Source organism: Stylophora pistillata, chromosome 12 (assembly GCF_964205215.1).
Source record: "Stylophora pistillata chromosome 12, jaStyPist1.2, whole genome shotgun sequence".
NCBI classification, from domain to species: domain Eukaryota; kingdom Metazoa; phylum Cnidaria; class Anthozoa; order Scleractinia; family Pocilloporidae; genus Stylophora; species Stylophora pistillata.
In genome coordinates this window covers 171896-188162 of record NC_142530.1, presented here as the reverse complement: position 1 = coordinate 188162, position 16267 = coordinate 171896, and the positions used below count along the sequence as shown (strand labels likewise).

At 41.1% G+C, this 16267-nt stretch overlaps 3 protein-coding genes across 4 annotated transcripts; 2 read left to right on the top strand and 1 right to left on the bottom strand.

Moving 5' to 3' along the window:
- The first annotated feature begins 127 nt into the window (after nucleotides 1–127).
- LOC148718319 (melatonin receptor type 1A-like) lies at nucleotides 128–2014 on the top strand. The gene has a single exon (XM_088740156.1). The coding sequence runs from the start codon at nucleotides 226–228 to the stop codon at nucleotides 1186–1188; it is 963 nt and encodes a 320-aa protein (XP_088596282.1). The 5' UTR covers nucleotides 128–225; the 3' UTR covers nucleotides 1189–2014.
- A 499-nt stretch (nucleotides 2015–2513) lies between these two features.
- Nucleotides 2514–4977, bottom strand: LOC111327444 (beta-2 adrenergic receptor-like). The gene has a single exon (XM_022931633.2). The coding sequence runs from the start codon at nucleotides 4867–4869 to the stop codon at nucleotides 3913–3915; it is 957 nt and encodes a 318-aa protein (XP_022787368.2). The 5' UTR covers nucleotides 4870–4977; the 3' UTR covers nucleotides 2514–3912.
- A 986-nt stretch (nucleotides 4978–5963) lies between these two features.
- LOC111327450 (ferroportin) lies at nucleotides 5964–15240 on the top strand. 2 transcript variants are annotated; one of them, XM_088740152.1, is made up of 5 exons: nucleotides 5964–6184; nucleotides 6391–6467; nucleotides 7500–7659; nucleotides 8224–8454; nucleotides 12025–15240. In XM_088740152.1, the coding sequence occupies exons 1-5, from the start codon at nucleotides 6103–6105 to the stop codon at nucleotides 13593–13595; spliced, it is 2121 nt and encodes a 706-aa protein (XP_088596278.1). In that variant the 5' UTR covers nucleotides 5964–6102; the 3' UTR covers nucleotides 13596–15240. The 2 variants fall into 2 exon arrangements, with proteins under 2 accessions (XP_088596278.1, XP_088596279.1); XM_088740153.1 differs by lacking the exon at nucleotides 6391–6467 and having other exon boundaries at nucleotides 5991–6184.
- Nucleotides 15241–16267: the final 1027 nt, after the last annotated feature.

The window sequence follows — 16267 nt, the reverse complement described above, 5'->3', positions numbered from 1 at the left end:
TTGTTTTCTTATGCTTATCTTGTCTCCGTTGTAGGAGGCCTTTCGCTTTAATTTAAAATCATCAATTATTTATGACTTTGGCCGGACTTTTTATTTCATTAAGTTGGGTTTAGTTTTTCTGTTTAGCCACAGCGAAGGCAAAGGGAATCGCGGAGAATTTCCTTTAATCGTTTCTTTAAGGGTGTAAATGAAAACTGTCCTTGAGGGAAGCCATTAAAAAAGAAGATGAATGACAGCACAAAGTACAGAATGGACCAGCTTTTTCTGTCGCTCAAAGATAGAGAGCGTTGGTTGGTTGGAATCGAGTCCGTGGCCTATCTCGCAGTCATATTGACTGCACTTCTAGGAAATATAGTGTTGACCTTAGCTATCTACAAAACGGGGACATTACGAAATCATCAAAATTACTTTTTGGTGTCACTTGCCGTTACAGATATCCTTAATGCTATTACTTGTATGCCATTTACTCTTGTGGCCCTATTAACAGGAACGTGGCCATTTGAAGACTTCGTATGCCAGCTACAGGGATCTTTTTGGACGATTTGTACTGGAGTATCGTTGTTGACATTGAGTTTGATTGCTTTCAATCGCTATGTGAAGATCACCCGGTCGGCGAGTCTTTACCAGAAAATTTTTACTCCACGAAATGTTTGGATATCCATTGCCATTTCTTGGAGTAGCTCTGTTTTCTTGTCGTCCTCCGTGTTTCTTCTCGATACGACGGCATTTTCTTTTCATCCAGGAAAGAGTTTGTGTTTCTTTAAACATCTAAATGTCACAAATAAGTTAGGTATATATTTCACTATTCTCTATGTCATTTTAACCTCCGTAGTATTTTCACTGATCTTTTATTGTTACTATAAAGTGCTTCGCAAAGTCCGCGCACATTTTTTGCAAGTAAGAAACTCTTCTCTTCAAAACAGAGAAACGGCAGCTTTTGCTGAAGAAGTTAGAATTACCACCATGCTTTTTGTCACTCTTATAGCAATATGTATCAGTTGTAGTCCTTCGGTAATAATTGATTTTTACGAACTGTTTAGTGATGACCAGTTCATGTTTACACGACAGCTTTATTTGCTAAACGTTTTTACTTTTCAAAGTAGTAGCGCCTTGAATCCCGTTATTTATGGACTGATGAATAGGGAGTTCCGAGAAGGATACAAGAGAGTTCTGTACTGCAGACACTGAGAATAAGTTAGCATTCCTCAAGCTGTTTCAGTTTTTCAAGATATTTCTGGACAGCATATGCTGCCATCTTCACCGAGCAAGCCAGTTCAATAAAGGACTCATTAGAAAGCAAAAAGGTTACTACAAAGAATTACAAATTGAGACTGATATGACGCAGTTTGCTTGCCTTTTATTGTCCTAAACTGGCGCGTTTTGGGATTCTACTGGTCTGAAAAGTGCTAGAAACTATTTTTTTCTTGTGATAAAGAAAGAAAAAACAAAACAAGGCAAAAAATCTGCGGAGTTGAAGATCATGTAAAGTCGCGTAAAGGATTTTTTTCCTTAGCATGATCAGGCGGGGAAGTCCCGTGACCGCGTGCGGGCAGAAGGACCCATCTTGCCCGCTCGAATAGCCAATCAGAACACAGGATTTTATCGATCGTACAAGTTTGTGGAGCCAGCTATAATCACGAGAGTATATATCTTACATAGGACGTCACTCGTAATTTAACGAAGCTATCGGAAATGTCAAAGTAAAGTCACATTGATGCAGCCGTACGAGATCGTTGTTTTAAGTAAATATCCATTATATTTTTAAATTTGCGTCAAATCAGCTGTATCAGCTGTCAGTCCAGACCTCTAATCCTAATTTATTATTTTTAACCTGTGACTTATCTTTGCATTTTCCGTCGAGCGAGTGCAGTGCGAAAAACTTTGACCGAAAGTTAAAGCTGTTACATTGATATATTACGATCGATTTACTTTTCACCACTCTCGTTTCCAGAGCCTATCAGTTCTTCCAGCTGGCAGGACCTTGGCACTAGAAATCGAACGGCTCTCCTTCAAACGAATTGTTGATTGATTTTCTCTGGTCAATGTAAAATCGAATATATGTACGTGAGTAACAAATGGTTATAAGAAATCGAATATAATTCTCTCTTTATTGGTGACAGATCACGATTCTGAACTTTAAATTCGTCCAAATTTCGTATGTGCAAGTTTTTCTCTTTTCTTCGATCATCATACTCAATGTTACTTCTACAGATTCACATCGGTGATTTTATTTGATACTCTTGAGAACTCTTCTCGAGAGAGGATTTATTTCGATTTTAACGGCTGACAAAAAAACCAACCCATCGACCTGATTATCAGAATCAGATTGTGAACACTCTATTTTTGTCTTCAAGAGCCTATGATGACTAATATAACACGGAAATACTGGGTACAGCTTTCATTCCACTTTTAGTGTGCATCATGAAGAATCGAATAACACATTACGGAGGCTCAGATGAATTCTTTGAGCTTCAGAAGACTGATTTACTTACTAGTTTTTATTTATCTATCATTTGCCTTTATGATATATTCAAATAGGAACAAAGCTAATTTACATAGATTATACATAGATTATACCTGGAAATTCGAAATATAGAATAGAAAAGGAAAAGGCTTATAGGTTAGGCTCCCTCTTTAAATTAGAGTTTAAGCTCAACTCAGAACGTAGAACGTAATTTAACAAGTGTAAAGTACGAAGAAAACTTGATTCCTTAATATTAATAACTTTGCTATAAAATTCATCGAGTATTTTGAAATTAATTAAATAGGATTTAGATAACCATTTGAAAGATCTTATTGGTTCAATTATTGAACGAGGCAGAGAGTTCCACAATTTTGGTCCTTGGTATAAAATCGTGGGTTTTTTTTTTTTTGTTCTACAGACTTGGGGACGGTGTAAATCAGCATATCTAGTAGATTCTTTTTAGGATATATCAACAAAGTTGAAATGGTAAATTGGCCACCGTAACGATTAGAAAAGCTGACGTTTCGAGCGTTAGCCCTTCGTCGGAGCGAATAGAGGAATTGTGGGTTGTGCGTGCTTTTAAAGGTGGAAAATGGAGCTACGTTTCTGGTGGGAACATGCAACGAGAAAAACAAGAATAAATTAGTGGAATGAAAAGCGTTCGTTGATCCCTGTGGGATTCTTTTTAGGTTTGTGGATATATAGAACCCCATACTACTTTGCAGTAAGGTTGAAGATATGGATTGACTAAGAATAATACAATGAGAGAAGAGATTTGCTAGGTGTTGTTTTGCAAATTTTAGAACAAATACAGTTAATATGCATTTTCTACGCAAGTTACTGGTCTATATAAACAGTAGGCTATATAAACAGCTAAAATTTGATGTGTTCAACTTCCCCAATACAAAAACAAACAGAAAATTTGCGGATATATTGTCTGAACAAGAAAAATGTCAATAATGGACAAAATGAATATTCTCAAAGTTGATCAAGAGCAGGTGATAAGGGCCTTATTTTGAATAAAAATTGTCTAGACCCATTTTCTGGCTTGCATTGTCGTATTAAAACGTTTGGGCTTAAGTAAACAACTGGAGAGCGAAAACACACATCCAGACTGATCTGTCATGAGAGTCTGCATGAGCTTAACCGTTAGCCATAAAACGGCCAAAAAAAATCAACCGTTGAGTGTAAAAATTGACAAATCTTAACCGTTACTCAAATACAAAATTTAGCCTTAAAAAACTTCTTGCCGTAAATCGGCCAAAATTTTAACTGTTCACTGTAAAAGCTGTCACCCAATTGAGATCTTCTTTCAGTAAGTTCTCTTCTTTCTTCTCACTTTTCTTGAATTGCTCGAGCGACCAACTCGTTTTGCGAGAGGGTCTGAGGCGGTGCAAAGCGAAAAATTTGATAGGATGGCTCCGTGATATAGGGGTGATACTGAAGTGTTAATTTTCTTTGCAACACAATATTCTCTTGTAGGCCCCTCGAAAATCCCTATTCATTACACCATAAATAAGAGGATTGATAGCGCTGCTGGATGTATAAGTGAATACATTGAAAAAATACAACTGTCTTGGAAGGATGTAATAGCCTGCAATAGCCTCGTAAAAGTCGATAACAAAAGAGGGGACCCAACAAATGAAAAACGCCAGTATAGTGACAAACAACATCGCTGTTATTTTCACTTCCTCGGCGAAGGCCGTAGAGTTTTCACTGTGAATTGCAGAGTTTGCAACTTGAGCATAGTGCGCGCGGATTTTTCGAAATACTTTGTAGTAGCTAAAAGAGATTGAAGAAAATATTAAACAAACCGTTGACGAATAAATGACTAGACCATACAAAGTAGGTCCATCTTTTAGACTTAGCTGTAACCAACATAAGCACTTCCCAGGATGAAAACGGAACATAGTTTTGTAAAATAAAAATGGAACAAGCACTAAAAAAGTAGTCATTCCCCATGCCATGGCGATGGATATCAGAATATTTCGTCTGGTGAAAATTTTCTGGTAAAGCTGAACAGACCTGACTATTTTCACATAACGGTTAAAGGAAATCAGCGCCATTGTAAGCAAGGAAACAGTGGCGCAAATCGAAGTCAGACTTCCTTGCAGCTGACAAATAAAATTTCCAAAAGGCCATTTTCCTCTGATAAGAACAGTAAGCGTGTAAGGCATAATGGCAGCAGAATTAAGAACATCCGTAGCAGCCAGCGACATTAGGTAATAATTATGTCGAGATCGTATTGTACTTGTTTTTAAGACTGCCAGCGTCAACAAGACATTTCCCAAAAAAGCGGCCACTATAACTCCAAGCCATGCCAAGGACTCTATTCCAACCAACCAACGCTCTCTCGTTTTCAGCTCCAAAGCAAGCGTTGTGATTCGTACGTTTGTTTCATTCATAACGACTGATGTCGCCTTGTTTCTTTTAAAATTGGTAAGTTCCTTCCTTTTCGTTCCGCTCCCAGTCAGTTTCAGATTTTATAGAGAAAGAACTTGTCCTCTTTTTGTTTATTTAGTCTTGAAGCCTCAAGTCATGATATTAATTAAGTGGGACAAATATTTTCAATGCTGTGATTAAAAATTAATCACCAAATGATGTTTATTCCTTAGTAAAAATGTGATCAAAGCAATAGAAGCAAAAAATAAAGACAGAATGCGCAATTGACGATAGAAAGGCCCTTTATAATGGTTTTACTTTGAGATGGTATTTCATTTTCCTCTCACCGTTCTGCTCGAATAGGAAGATTCACGATGAAATGTAAAAACCACCTGCAGACATCAAAATGAGCTGAACAATTCACCCAGTCATGCAGATAAGGCTGCGAGTTTATATGCTGTTGAATACTCGGCAATATTGGATAAACCGTGTGAGACGAAAATCGTTCATTCAGAAATATTTCTACCTCAGCATCATTGCGTCTAGTCTCTGTCAGAAGCATACATATCAAACCGTAATAGATAAGATTCATTTCATCATGGATAACTAAGTTTTCTGTTGACTGTTAGACACCATAACTATTTACAGCCTTACTTTGTTACCATAGTTTCAGTGGCGGATAAAAAAGGAGAGTTCCGTTACTTAAAGTCATTCTGCGTGACTAGAAATCGTTTTCAAAACCCTTCAGATATACAGTAGAGATACAACGAATAACTTACCTACGCGCTGCTCTCGATCGCAAATCGTCGTTTTTCCCTTTCAGTTGATGAGAGGTAATTATTTTCACAGCTCCACAAACAAGACTAGAGAAATATGAAATATTTTTATTCTTTCGGCTATTTCATAACATCGTTGTCCTTCTTTTATATCAAGTGCCGGCACACAGTGTTCTTAAAATCCTTGAGTACTATGCGTTTCGTCTCATCCTGCAGTTTCCTCTCGAACTCTCCAATCAATTTCCATAGTTTGAACTAGTTACACTATATGATCGCTACACCACTCATCTATGTACTAGTTCCAATACCGCTGAAAAGTATGGAAAAAAAAGAATCACGCTACCAAGACTTGTGTCCGAGTGTCGTCCGAGTGAGTCCGAGTGCCCTCGATCGAGAAGCAAATCTTAACGCCCGACAGAGCAGTTACGCAAGTAAATACCACTGCTGTACTTTGCAATATTTGCTGTATCCCGACGAGAAATGGAGCAAGGACAGAGTGAAGAATCGCTGATAGAATCCAGCGAGAGAACGGATGAATTGCGAATGAGGAATACGCCAGCTGGTAAGTTGGAGGCTAGCGCTGATGTCAAATGACACATTTTGCAACGCAAACAATATTCCAGTTCATATTTTGGTGCAGCAGAATTAGCTCCTGGGTTCTTCACCTCACGTTCTCTTGCTCAGTTAAGTCATCGAAACATTTCCAAAGTTATCTACGCAGAGTTATCCCATTTTGAAACAGCTTTCATTTTAACGTCCTATCCGTAGGGAGACCAGCTACAGCGAAATGTTGTAAAATTTCGCCCCTAAATCTTGTCTGTATCAGTCATTTGTTTTCCGCTTGGGTAAGTGAACAGCTTCATGTTAATTTATCTTAGTTTTTCGCTAATTAAACTTAATTTCCTCGCGGTTTGATCACTAAATCATTCCGGATTCATCCTTTTGTCTTTTCAGGTATTGCACTAAATTAATTTTCATTATATTTATAACAGGCGAAAAGCAAATATCTTAGATTAATAACAGCTAGGAAAGCAAATATATGGAATATAGCCATATCATGAAATCTGACGCTTATTTTTAAAATTTACTCTACCAGGATGCACGGTATTGTTATCAAGATTTAAATCTCGTTATCTGGTAGTCTCATTTCTGGGACAGACAAATTTGTTAAGTAACTTGTGTATTGGTTATGAGGAAGCAGATTGGCGGCAAGATTTCCATAAAACCCCAGGCATTAATTATGCATAAAGTGTTGCCAAGAACCTTTGTATTTAGTCTTTATGAAGTGGAATGCATAATTAATGTAGGGGTTAAATGGAAATCTTTCTAGATTGGCTTTTATTATAGGAAAAAATACGACAACTTTACTTGATATGCAATGAATGTTTAATCATGTATGTTCCTATCAACTCTTCAAAGCATATCTTAACTCTTTAGCTCCCATGAGTGACCAAGACAGAATTTCCCCTTACAATATCAATAGAATTTACAAAGGAGACAAGAGAAGTGATTAAACAAAAATACAGTGGGACCCAATTTCTCGAACCCTCAGTTTCTCAAACCTCCCGATATTTCGAACCAAACCTTGTTTCCCTTGGATTTGCTTCACTTGTAATTTCACCCCCAATTTCTCAAACTCCTGCTTTCTCGAACCAATTTGTGTTTCCCGTGGAGGTTCGAGAAATTGGGATTCCATTGATTAAATTGGGGGATCCCAATTTGCTTTGGTAGTAATTCAAAGAACACATAATATTTTACCATTTTTTAAGAAAATTAATTTGGTGGTGAAACTAAAGAAACTGTAGACTATGATATTTTGTTTGCATATTGTTGGGTACACTTGGTGGGTTATCACTGTGTGAAATTATTTTTTACAGGGAGATCGCATGTGGCATTTTGCTATCGGACTGTACCTAGTTGAACTCACACCAGGATCGCTGCGCTTAACCGCAATTTATCAACTGGTCAGTACTTTGTCTATTATCATATTTGGACCTTTAGTTGGAGACTGGGTGGATGGTACTCCTAGACTGAAAGGTATGTGAAGTTTAAATGCATAAGTTATCAGTCCTTTAGGGACCGACCATTTAACTCTTGAGGGGGGTGGGTGATTTTGAAAAAACTTTCCTGCAAGCACTTGTTGGAAGAAAAAAAATTGCATGCAGCCCAAATGTAACAGAAGAAAAAGGGCATTTAGAATAGAAAAAAATATCCTGCACAGCAGATTGCTAGAAAAAAAATTTCTTGATGACCAGAAATCATCAGTCAGTCGGTGAGTTTCTCAGTGAGTTTATCAATTAGCCTTTCATGAAGGCACTCCATCAGTCAGTAAGTGTGCCTGTCAGTAAGTTGCTCATTTAGTGAGTGAGTGAGCCAGTCATTCAGGCAATAACTGACCCAATCAGTCTGCTTGTGGGTTTGCCAGCGTGTTGGTTAGTGAGGCTTTAAAACTTGAAAAACTGGCATGGAAGACTGAAATATATTGTGCCCAAGGAAAATATACAATAAGAAAAGATCCACCCAATTGGTCCACCTGGCAACTGATTGGCAAAATATAGCTTATTAAAATATGTTAAGCATTACTTTCACTTTTTGTTTCAGTGGCACGAGTGTCATTGATCATTCAAAATGTTGCGGTGATAATCTGTGGAGTTTTGCTATTTATTATGTTGAAATGGGAGGTGCACATTCATCCTCCCTACACCATGTTGCTGGAAGCCATCGTTATCATTATTGGCTCTGTCGCTGACTTGTCTAGTATTGGCACAAAAATTGCAGTGGAGAAGGACTGGGTAGTTGTGATTGCTGGCTCAGATAAATCACTCCTGGCAAGTGAGTGTGCCTGAGGTTGAAAATGAAATATTTGAATTTCTGTGGTTACCTTTTGATGTATTTGTCCTGAAAAAGACAACTATTGTATTTCTTCTAATATGGTAAAGTCTGTTTACGAGCCTAGTGGCCCATTAGGCTGGTGCTTAACTTCGGTTTCTGTAGCATGAAGCGACTAGGAGTATTTCTACTCCCCCCTGGATGGGATGCCAGTCCATCGCAGGGTTACCCCCCAGCATTAAATTGCCGGTACCCATTTATACACCTGGGTGAAGAGAGGCACTGTGGGAGTAAAGTGTCTTGCCTAAGAATACAACGCAATGTCCCAGCCGGGGCTCGAACCCGGACCATTTGATCCGGAGTCAAGCGCACTAACCATGAGGCCACCACGCCTCCACATTTCTTCTAATATGCGCCTGCACAATTACTTTTAATTTTTGGTTAAAAGGGCATGCAAGGGTAATTGTTGAAGAGAGGGGGGTGATTATTGAAGGGAGAGGGGTGATTATTGAAGGGGGAGGGTAATTATTGAAAGGAGGGGGTGATTATTGAAGGAAGGGGGTGATTATTGAAGGGAGGGGTGATTATTGAAGAGAGGGAGTGATTATTTAAGGGAGGGGGGTTATTATTGAAGGGAGGGGGTGATTATTGAAGGGAGGGGGTGATTATTGAAGGGAGATGGGTGATTATTGAAGGGAGGGGGTGATTATTGAAGGGAGGGGGTGATTATTGAAGGGAGGGGGTGATTATTGAAGGGAGATGGGTGATTATTGAAGGGAGGGGGTGATTATTGAAGGGAGATGTGTGATTATTGAAGGGAGGGGGTGATTATTGAAGGGAGGGGGTGATTATTTAAGGGAGGGGGTGATTATTGAAGGGAGGGGGTGATTATTGAAAGGAGGGGGTGATTATTGAAGGGAGGGGGTGATTATTGAAGGGAGGGGGTGATTATTGAAGGGAGATGGGTGATTATTGAAGGGAGGGGGGTTATTATTGAAGGGAGGGCATGATTATTTAAGGGAGGGGGTGATTATTGAAGGGAGGGGGGTGATTATTGAAGGGAGATGGGTGATTATTGAAGGGAGATGGGTGATTATTCAAGGGAGGGGGGTGATTATTGAAGGGAGGGGGATAATTATTGAAAGGAGGGGGGTGATTATTGAAGGGAGGAGGGTGATTATTAAAGGGAGGGGGTGACTATTGAAGGGAGGGGATGATTATTATAGGGAGAAGGGTGATTATTAAAGGGAGGAGGGTGATCATTAAAGGGAGGGGGTGATCATTAAAGGGAGGGGGTGATTATTAAAGGGAGGGGGTGATCATTAAAGGGAGGGGGTGATTATTAAAGGGAGGGGGTGATTATTAAAGGGAGGAGGGTGATCATTAAAAGGAGGGGGTGATTATTAAAGGGAGGGGGTGATCATTAAAGGGAGGGGGTGATTATTAAAGGGAGGGGGTGATCATTAAAGGGAGGAGGGTGATTATTAAAGGGAGGAGGGTGATCATTAAAGGGAGGGGGTGATTATTAAAGGGAGGGGGTGATCATTAAAGGGAGGGGGTGATCATTAAAGGGAGGGGGTGATTATTAAAGGGAGGGGGTGATCATTAAAGGGAGGGGGTGATTATTAAAGGGAGGGGGTGATTATTAAAGGGAGGAGGGTGATTATTAAAAGGAGGGGGTGATTATTAAAGGGAGGGGGTGATCATTAAAGGGAGGGGGTGATTATTAAAGGGAGGGGGTGATCATTAAAGGGAGGAGGGTGATTATGAAAGGGAGGAGGGTGATCATTAAAGGGAGGGGGTGATTATTAAAGGGAGGGGGTGATTATTAAAGGGAGGGGGTGATCATTAAAGGGAGGGGGTGATTATTAAAGGGAGGGGGTGATTATTAAAGGGAGGGGGTGATTATTAAAGGGAGGAGGGTGATTATTAAAGGGAGGGGGTGATTATTGAAGGGAGGAGGGTGATTATTAAAGGAAGGAGGGTGATTATTGAAGGGAGGGGGTGATTATTGAAGGGAGGGGGATAATTATTGAAAGGAGGGGGTGATTCTTGAAGGGAGAAGGGTGATTATTGAAGGGAGGGGGTGATTATTGAAGGGAGGGGGTGATTATTGAAGGGAGATGGGTGATTATTGAAGGGAGGGGGTTATTATTGAAGCGAAGCAGTGATTATTTCAGGGAGGGGGTGATTATTGAAGGGAGGGGGGTGATTATTGAAGGGAGATGGGTTATTATTGAAGGGAGGGGGATAATTATTGAAGGGAGGGGGTGATTATTGAAGGGGGGGTAATTATTGAAGGGAGAGAGTAATTGTTAAAGGGAGGGTAGTAATTATTGAAGGGATGCATCTGCCATAGATGATGCATAAAAGGTTATAACTGAAATGTCAATGGAAATAGTTTTCCTCCTATCCCTACCACTTGAGAATGTGGGGGAGGAGGGAGGGTTCTTGTTTGACATTATGGCCTTGGGGTGGGTGCTTATTGGAGCTAAGGTGCTTATTAGAGCTTGGGTGCTTATTCAAGGAAATACAGAGTACCATTTTTTTTTCCTGAGAGCTCTGAGATTGAGCCCTTGGGGGGTTGCATGGCTGTGTTCTTGGGAAAGACACTTGCTCTCACCATGCCTCTCTCCTCTCCTCCCAGGAATATAAATGGGTACTGGTTAACTGTCAGGGAAACATAATGAAATGTTTGGACTAGTATCCCTCCAGGGGAGAAGTCTGAGTCATCCCATGCCACAGAAACTGAGGATAAGCACCAGTAGCTTTGGCCACCTTACTTCTAACCTGCTTGCAGGCGGTAGTCGGTATAAGCGAGATTCAGTGCGGCGAATATATTCAGTTGCCCTATTGGACAGGTAGAAGATCTGGGACGAGTGACAAAGTGCTCCCCTATTTCATATGGAATGGCCTATCCAAATACGTATTTAGAGAAATTCTGTAGTTTTTCTGTAGGACTTTGTCTCGGTGTTGTGGCATAGCAAATAAGTCAGTGATAATTGCTTGATAAACCTTAAATTTCCAAGAGAACAATTAGACATAAGGGAGGAAGCAGGGATGGTACATTGTTGACAGCGCTCGCCTCCCTCCACTGTAACATGGGTTCGATACCACAACCTGTCATCACATGTGGGTTGAGTTTGTTTTTGGTTCTTGTCTGTGCTCTGAGGGTTTTTCTCTGGGTCCTCTAGTTCTCTGCAAAAACTAACATTCCAAATTCCAATTTGACCGGGAACAGTTGACATGAAGAACCACCTCGTGGATTGTCCACAGCTAAATCATTATTATTATTGTTATTATTATTAGTATTAGCATTAAATTCCTTTAATGACATTTTAAGGCAAACATCACTGAGAATAATTTGGATATATCAACAAAGTTGAAATGGTAAATTGGCCACCGTAATGATTACAAAAGCTGACGTTTCGAGCGTTAGCCCTTCGTCGGAGCGAAGGGCTAACGCTCACTGAGAATAATTTGAGGGTGTATTATACGTGGAACTATGAGCGAAATTGCACTACAAAGCACCCAGACTGGCTGGTCTAAGTATGGTTTCACTTATGTTTTTAGGTACAAATGCACTGCTAAGAAGAATCGATCTTTGTTGCAAGATACTCGCTCCAATTGTAGTCGGTCAGGTAATGACGTACGTCTCTAAAATAGCGGGTGTGTGGTTTCTGGCGGGTTGGAATGTTGTGTCAGTTTTTGGAGAGTACTATCTTCTCTGGAAAGTTTTCAAAGCCGTAACCGCGTTGTCTCACAAAGTCATCGACACAACGAGACACAACTCTAACATTGAAGAGAACTCCTCAGTGGATATGCCCGCTGATGAATCTCACGGGTCTAATGAGCGCTTGGAATGGATGGAGAACGAAGACCAAGAAAGGGGCCAGAATGACGCTGAGGATTTGGTCCCTGCTGTTACTGTCAGACCTGTCCAAAGACCACGGAAACCAAGTGTCTATGCACGATTTAAGAAAAGAATCCTGACCTTTAAAACGGGCTGGCACATTTATTTTAGACAGAGTGTAGCCCGACCTGGGCTTGCCCTGGCCTCGTTGTATTTCACGGTGATTTCGTTTGGCGCCATAACGACTGGTTACGCTTACACGCAGTGTTTGTCTGAGTCAGTTCTGAGTCTAATACGAGGCATTGGTTCGTTGTTCGGCGTCTTGGCCACGTTTATTTTCCCCCGGCTTAGAAATGCCGTTGGCGTTGTTCGTTGCGGGTTGTTCTCCATGTCTCTTCAGTTTTCCTGCCTTCTGTTGTGTGTCGCTGCCGTCTTTGCACCTGGTTCGCCATTCTTCTTGTTGCCGAGAAATTCAGTGCAACCTTTGCTTCCTCAGTGTGAAGCAACTCAGCCGACAACGCCAACACCAACTCTTTCTCCCAGTTGCATGAATGAAGGGCCTAGGAATGTCTCGTTAAGCGTTCATCCTTCAAATTTGCAGTTTGTGAGAAGAGATGTTCCTAGCAGCAATATTACTTCAGCAACGGATTGGATGAATGGATCAAAAACACCAGCCATACCGTCCACTAAAGCCATAGGGCCATCCAAGACCACGCCCAGTGTGGTGCCTTCCAATTCAATTGTCTCTCCTTCTCCTTCCTCTTCACCTTCAAACCGCAACTGTAGTTTGAAGACAACAGCTTCGCCGCCGCCGGCCATAAGCAGCAGCTTTTCATATGTCTCCATCAGCTTGCTTTTAGCAGGGATCGTCTCATCCCGCCTTGGATTGTGGCTGTCTGATCTAACTATCGTCCAACTCACCCAAGAGGCTGTACCAGAACAAGAGAGAGGAATAGTGGGTGGGATGCAGAACTCTTTCAATTCAATCTTAAGCCTTCTCATGTACGGTTTAGTTATAGCTCTTCCCAAGCCCGAGACTTTCGGTTTATTGGCACTGATGTCTGTGGGCGCAGTTGGAATAGGTGGCTTACTGTATGCTTCTTTCGCGTACAAGATTCGTGGTCATTTGTTTCATTTTGAGAAAGTCGGTAAATTCTGCGGCGGGGCCGAAGCTCGTAGGGAGCCGGTGCCAATGCTGATTTCAAATGATGACCTCGATCTTGAGGATGATGAGGAGGAGGCCATGATTAGAGGAGTATTAAGCACTAGGAACGAGAATTTTAAGTATTAAAATATCCACTTACGCGAGGCAGTCACCTTGTTCCAGACAGGCTGCGTTCTTTTCGCCTAATAGTCCATTTGCTGGATCATAAGTGCTTTCAGTTTTTTTTCTTTCAGTTTGCTAGTAAGACGAGAGGACATACATGTGTTCTGACATCCTCGGAGACCCAGGGGCTGCGAGTCGATTTCAAGTTAGGGCGTGAAGAGCCCCTGGGGGCATTGTCTTACCATCCTCGGAGACCCAGGGGCTGTGGATCGATTTCAAGTTAGGGCATGAAAAGCCCCAGGGGACATTGTCTTACAAGACTAGTTCCAAACGTTCGCAGTCGCTCTGCCATCTGATTGGTGCCAGAAAATCTTTGTGTTTTTCTGCCCAATCAGAGTGAAGTGTGCTCTGGAGTCCTTTCGTGTGTTGTAACACGGACAAATACTATTAGCTCAGTTGCTCGCTATGCCTTGGGCCGTGCTACGGAGATTTGCGTGAGGTGAAAAGTTTCAGTCTCAGCACACAATGTAAGAGAAATCGATCAGATTGTCCACGAAAATCTTACCGGAAATTATACTGAATAGTTTCGCAGGTATCACCAGAGAAGGTGTTTTAAAGTTTGCGAGGTTTGTATACAACACGATGGTTGCAGTCAGTGATATGTCGCTTTAAACGTTAACCGAGATTTAAGCTTACATCTTTTCTAGATTTTTTGCATAATTTGCTGTGACTGAAACTTTGCCCATCCCGTGAAGTTATTTCGTCGCACGGGCCACGCAGGTATGTCGAGCAACGGGCGCTTTCGCCTACGTAGCTTTCTGCTTTCTGTGCGCGCCAAAATCTAATCTTCGCTTTGCAGTAAAGTCGTTCACAATACGGCTGAAGTTCGTGGACGACCTCCAGCAAGCGCTTAGAGAAAGCTTAGCTGTGTTTCCGGTTAGCTAAGTAAAATCTGAACAAAAACTTATTACGAGAACATCGTGGAAAGGAGAGATTTTTTCGGGCAGTAAGCGAAGGGGTTTGGAAAGAGTTTAATCTTTCAAATGCTGCCTAGAGTGTTGAAATTCTTGAGCTAAGAAGGCCACGGATTCTCTTCTAGTCCCTTGGTCATTGTCATTTCACCTCTTCTGTCGATTGTTGAAGACAAAGTTAAATACCTTTGATCATTGGGAATCGATCCGATGCTGCTTTCAATGGGGAAAACAAAACCAAAGACCAAGAAATAATGGATGGAAAGGGCGGGTTTGCTTTATTGCAAATGTCAGCTTAATAGTACAGGGTCATCTACTCACACCTAAGAAGCAAAAGTTTCCACGCTTTGCTTTTCTTTTTTTTCAAGTGAAGATGAGATTAGATTTTGGCACGCACAGAAAGTTGCGCAAGTACCAGTTGCTCGACGTACCTGTGCGACGAAATAACTTCACGGGATTGGAAAAGTTTCAGTCACAGCAAATTATGCAAAAAATCTAGAAAAGATGTAAGCTTAAATCTCGGTTAACGTTTAAAGCGACATATCAATGACTGCAACCATCGTGTTGTATACAAACCTCGCAAACTTTAAAACACCTTCTCTAGTGATACCTGCGAAACTATTCAGTATAATTTCCGGTAAGATTTTCGCGGACAATCTGATCGATTTCTCTTACATTGTGTGCTGAGACTGAAACTTTTCACCTCACGCAAATCTCCGTCGCACGGCCCAAGGCATAGCGAGCAACTGAGCCATTAGTATTTGTCCGTGTTACAACACACGAAAGGACTCCAAAGCACACTTCACTCTGATTGGGCAGAAAAACACAAAGATTTTCTGGCACCAATCAGATGGCAGAACGACTGCGACCGTTTGGAACTAGTCTTGTAAGACAATGTCCCCAGGGGCTCTTCATGCCCTAACTTGAAATCGACCCACAACCCCTGGGTCTCCGAGGATGTTGTCTTACAAGACTAGTTCCAAACGGTCGCAGTCGTTCTGCCATCTGATTGGTGCCAGAAAATATGTGTTTTTTCTGCCCAATCAGAGTAAAGTGTGCTTTGGAGCCCTTTCGTGTGTTTTAATACGGACATATACAAGAAGTTCTGTTGCTCGCTATGTTTGATTGGGCCGTGCGAAGAAGCTAGAAGAAGCTTTGCCCGAGCTGAAAAGTTTCAGTCTCTGCACACAATGTAAGAGAAATTGATCAGATTGTCCCCAAAAATCTCACCGGAAATTATACTGAATACTTTCGCAGGTATCACAAGAGAACACGTTTAAAAGTTTGCGAGGTTCGTATAAAACGTAATGGTTGCAGGCATTGATATGTCGCTTTAAACGTTAGATGAGATGTAAGCTTAAATCTTTCTAGATTTTTTGTATAATTTGCTGTAACTGAAACTTTTCCAATCCCGTGGAGCTATTTCGTCGCACGGGCCACCCAGGTATGTCGAGCAACTGGTGCTTACGCAGCTTTCCGTGCGAGCCAAAATCAATCTTCGCCCGACAAAAAAGAAAAGCTAAGCGTGGAAACTTTTGTTTATTAGATGTAGGTAGATAACCCTGTACTGAGCTGACATTTACAATAAAGCAAACTCGCCCTTTCCATCCAATATTTCTTTGACTTCAGCGGTGTTTTTTCCCAATGAAAGCAGCATCGATTCCCAATGATCAAAGATATTTAACTTGGTCTTCAACAATCGACAAAAGAGGTGAAATGACAATG

Coding starts and splice junctions, on each gene's coding strand:
- LOC111327444 (XM_022931633.2), bottom strand. CDS start 4,869: ATGAATGAAACAAACGTACGAATCACAACGCTTGCTTTGGAGCTGAAA.
- LOC111327450 (XM_088740152.1), top strand. CDS start 6,103: ATGGAGCAAGGACAGAGTGAAGAATCGCTGATAGAATCCAGCGAGAGA. Junction 6,468..7,499: donor GTCATTTGTTTTCCGCTTGG/GTAAGTGAACAG, acceptor TATTTTTTACAG/GGAGATCGCATGTGGCATTT. Junction 7,660..8,223: donor TGGTACTCCTAGACTGAAAG/GTATGTGAAGTT, acceptor TTTTTGTTTCAG/TGGCACGAGTGTCATTGATC.
- LOC148718319 (XM_088740156.1), top strand. CDS start 226: ATGAATGACAGCACAAAGTACAGAATGGACCAGCTTTTTCTGTCGCTC.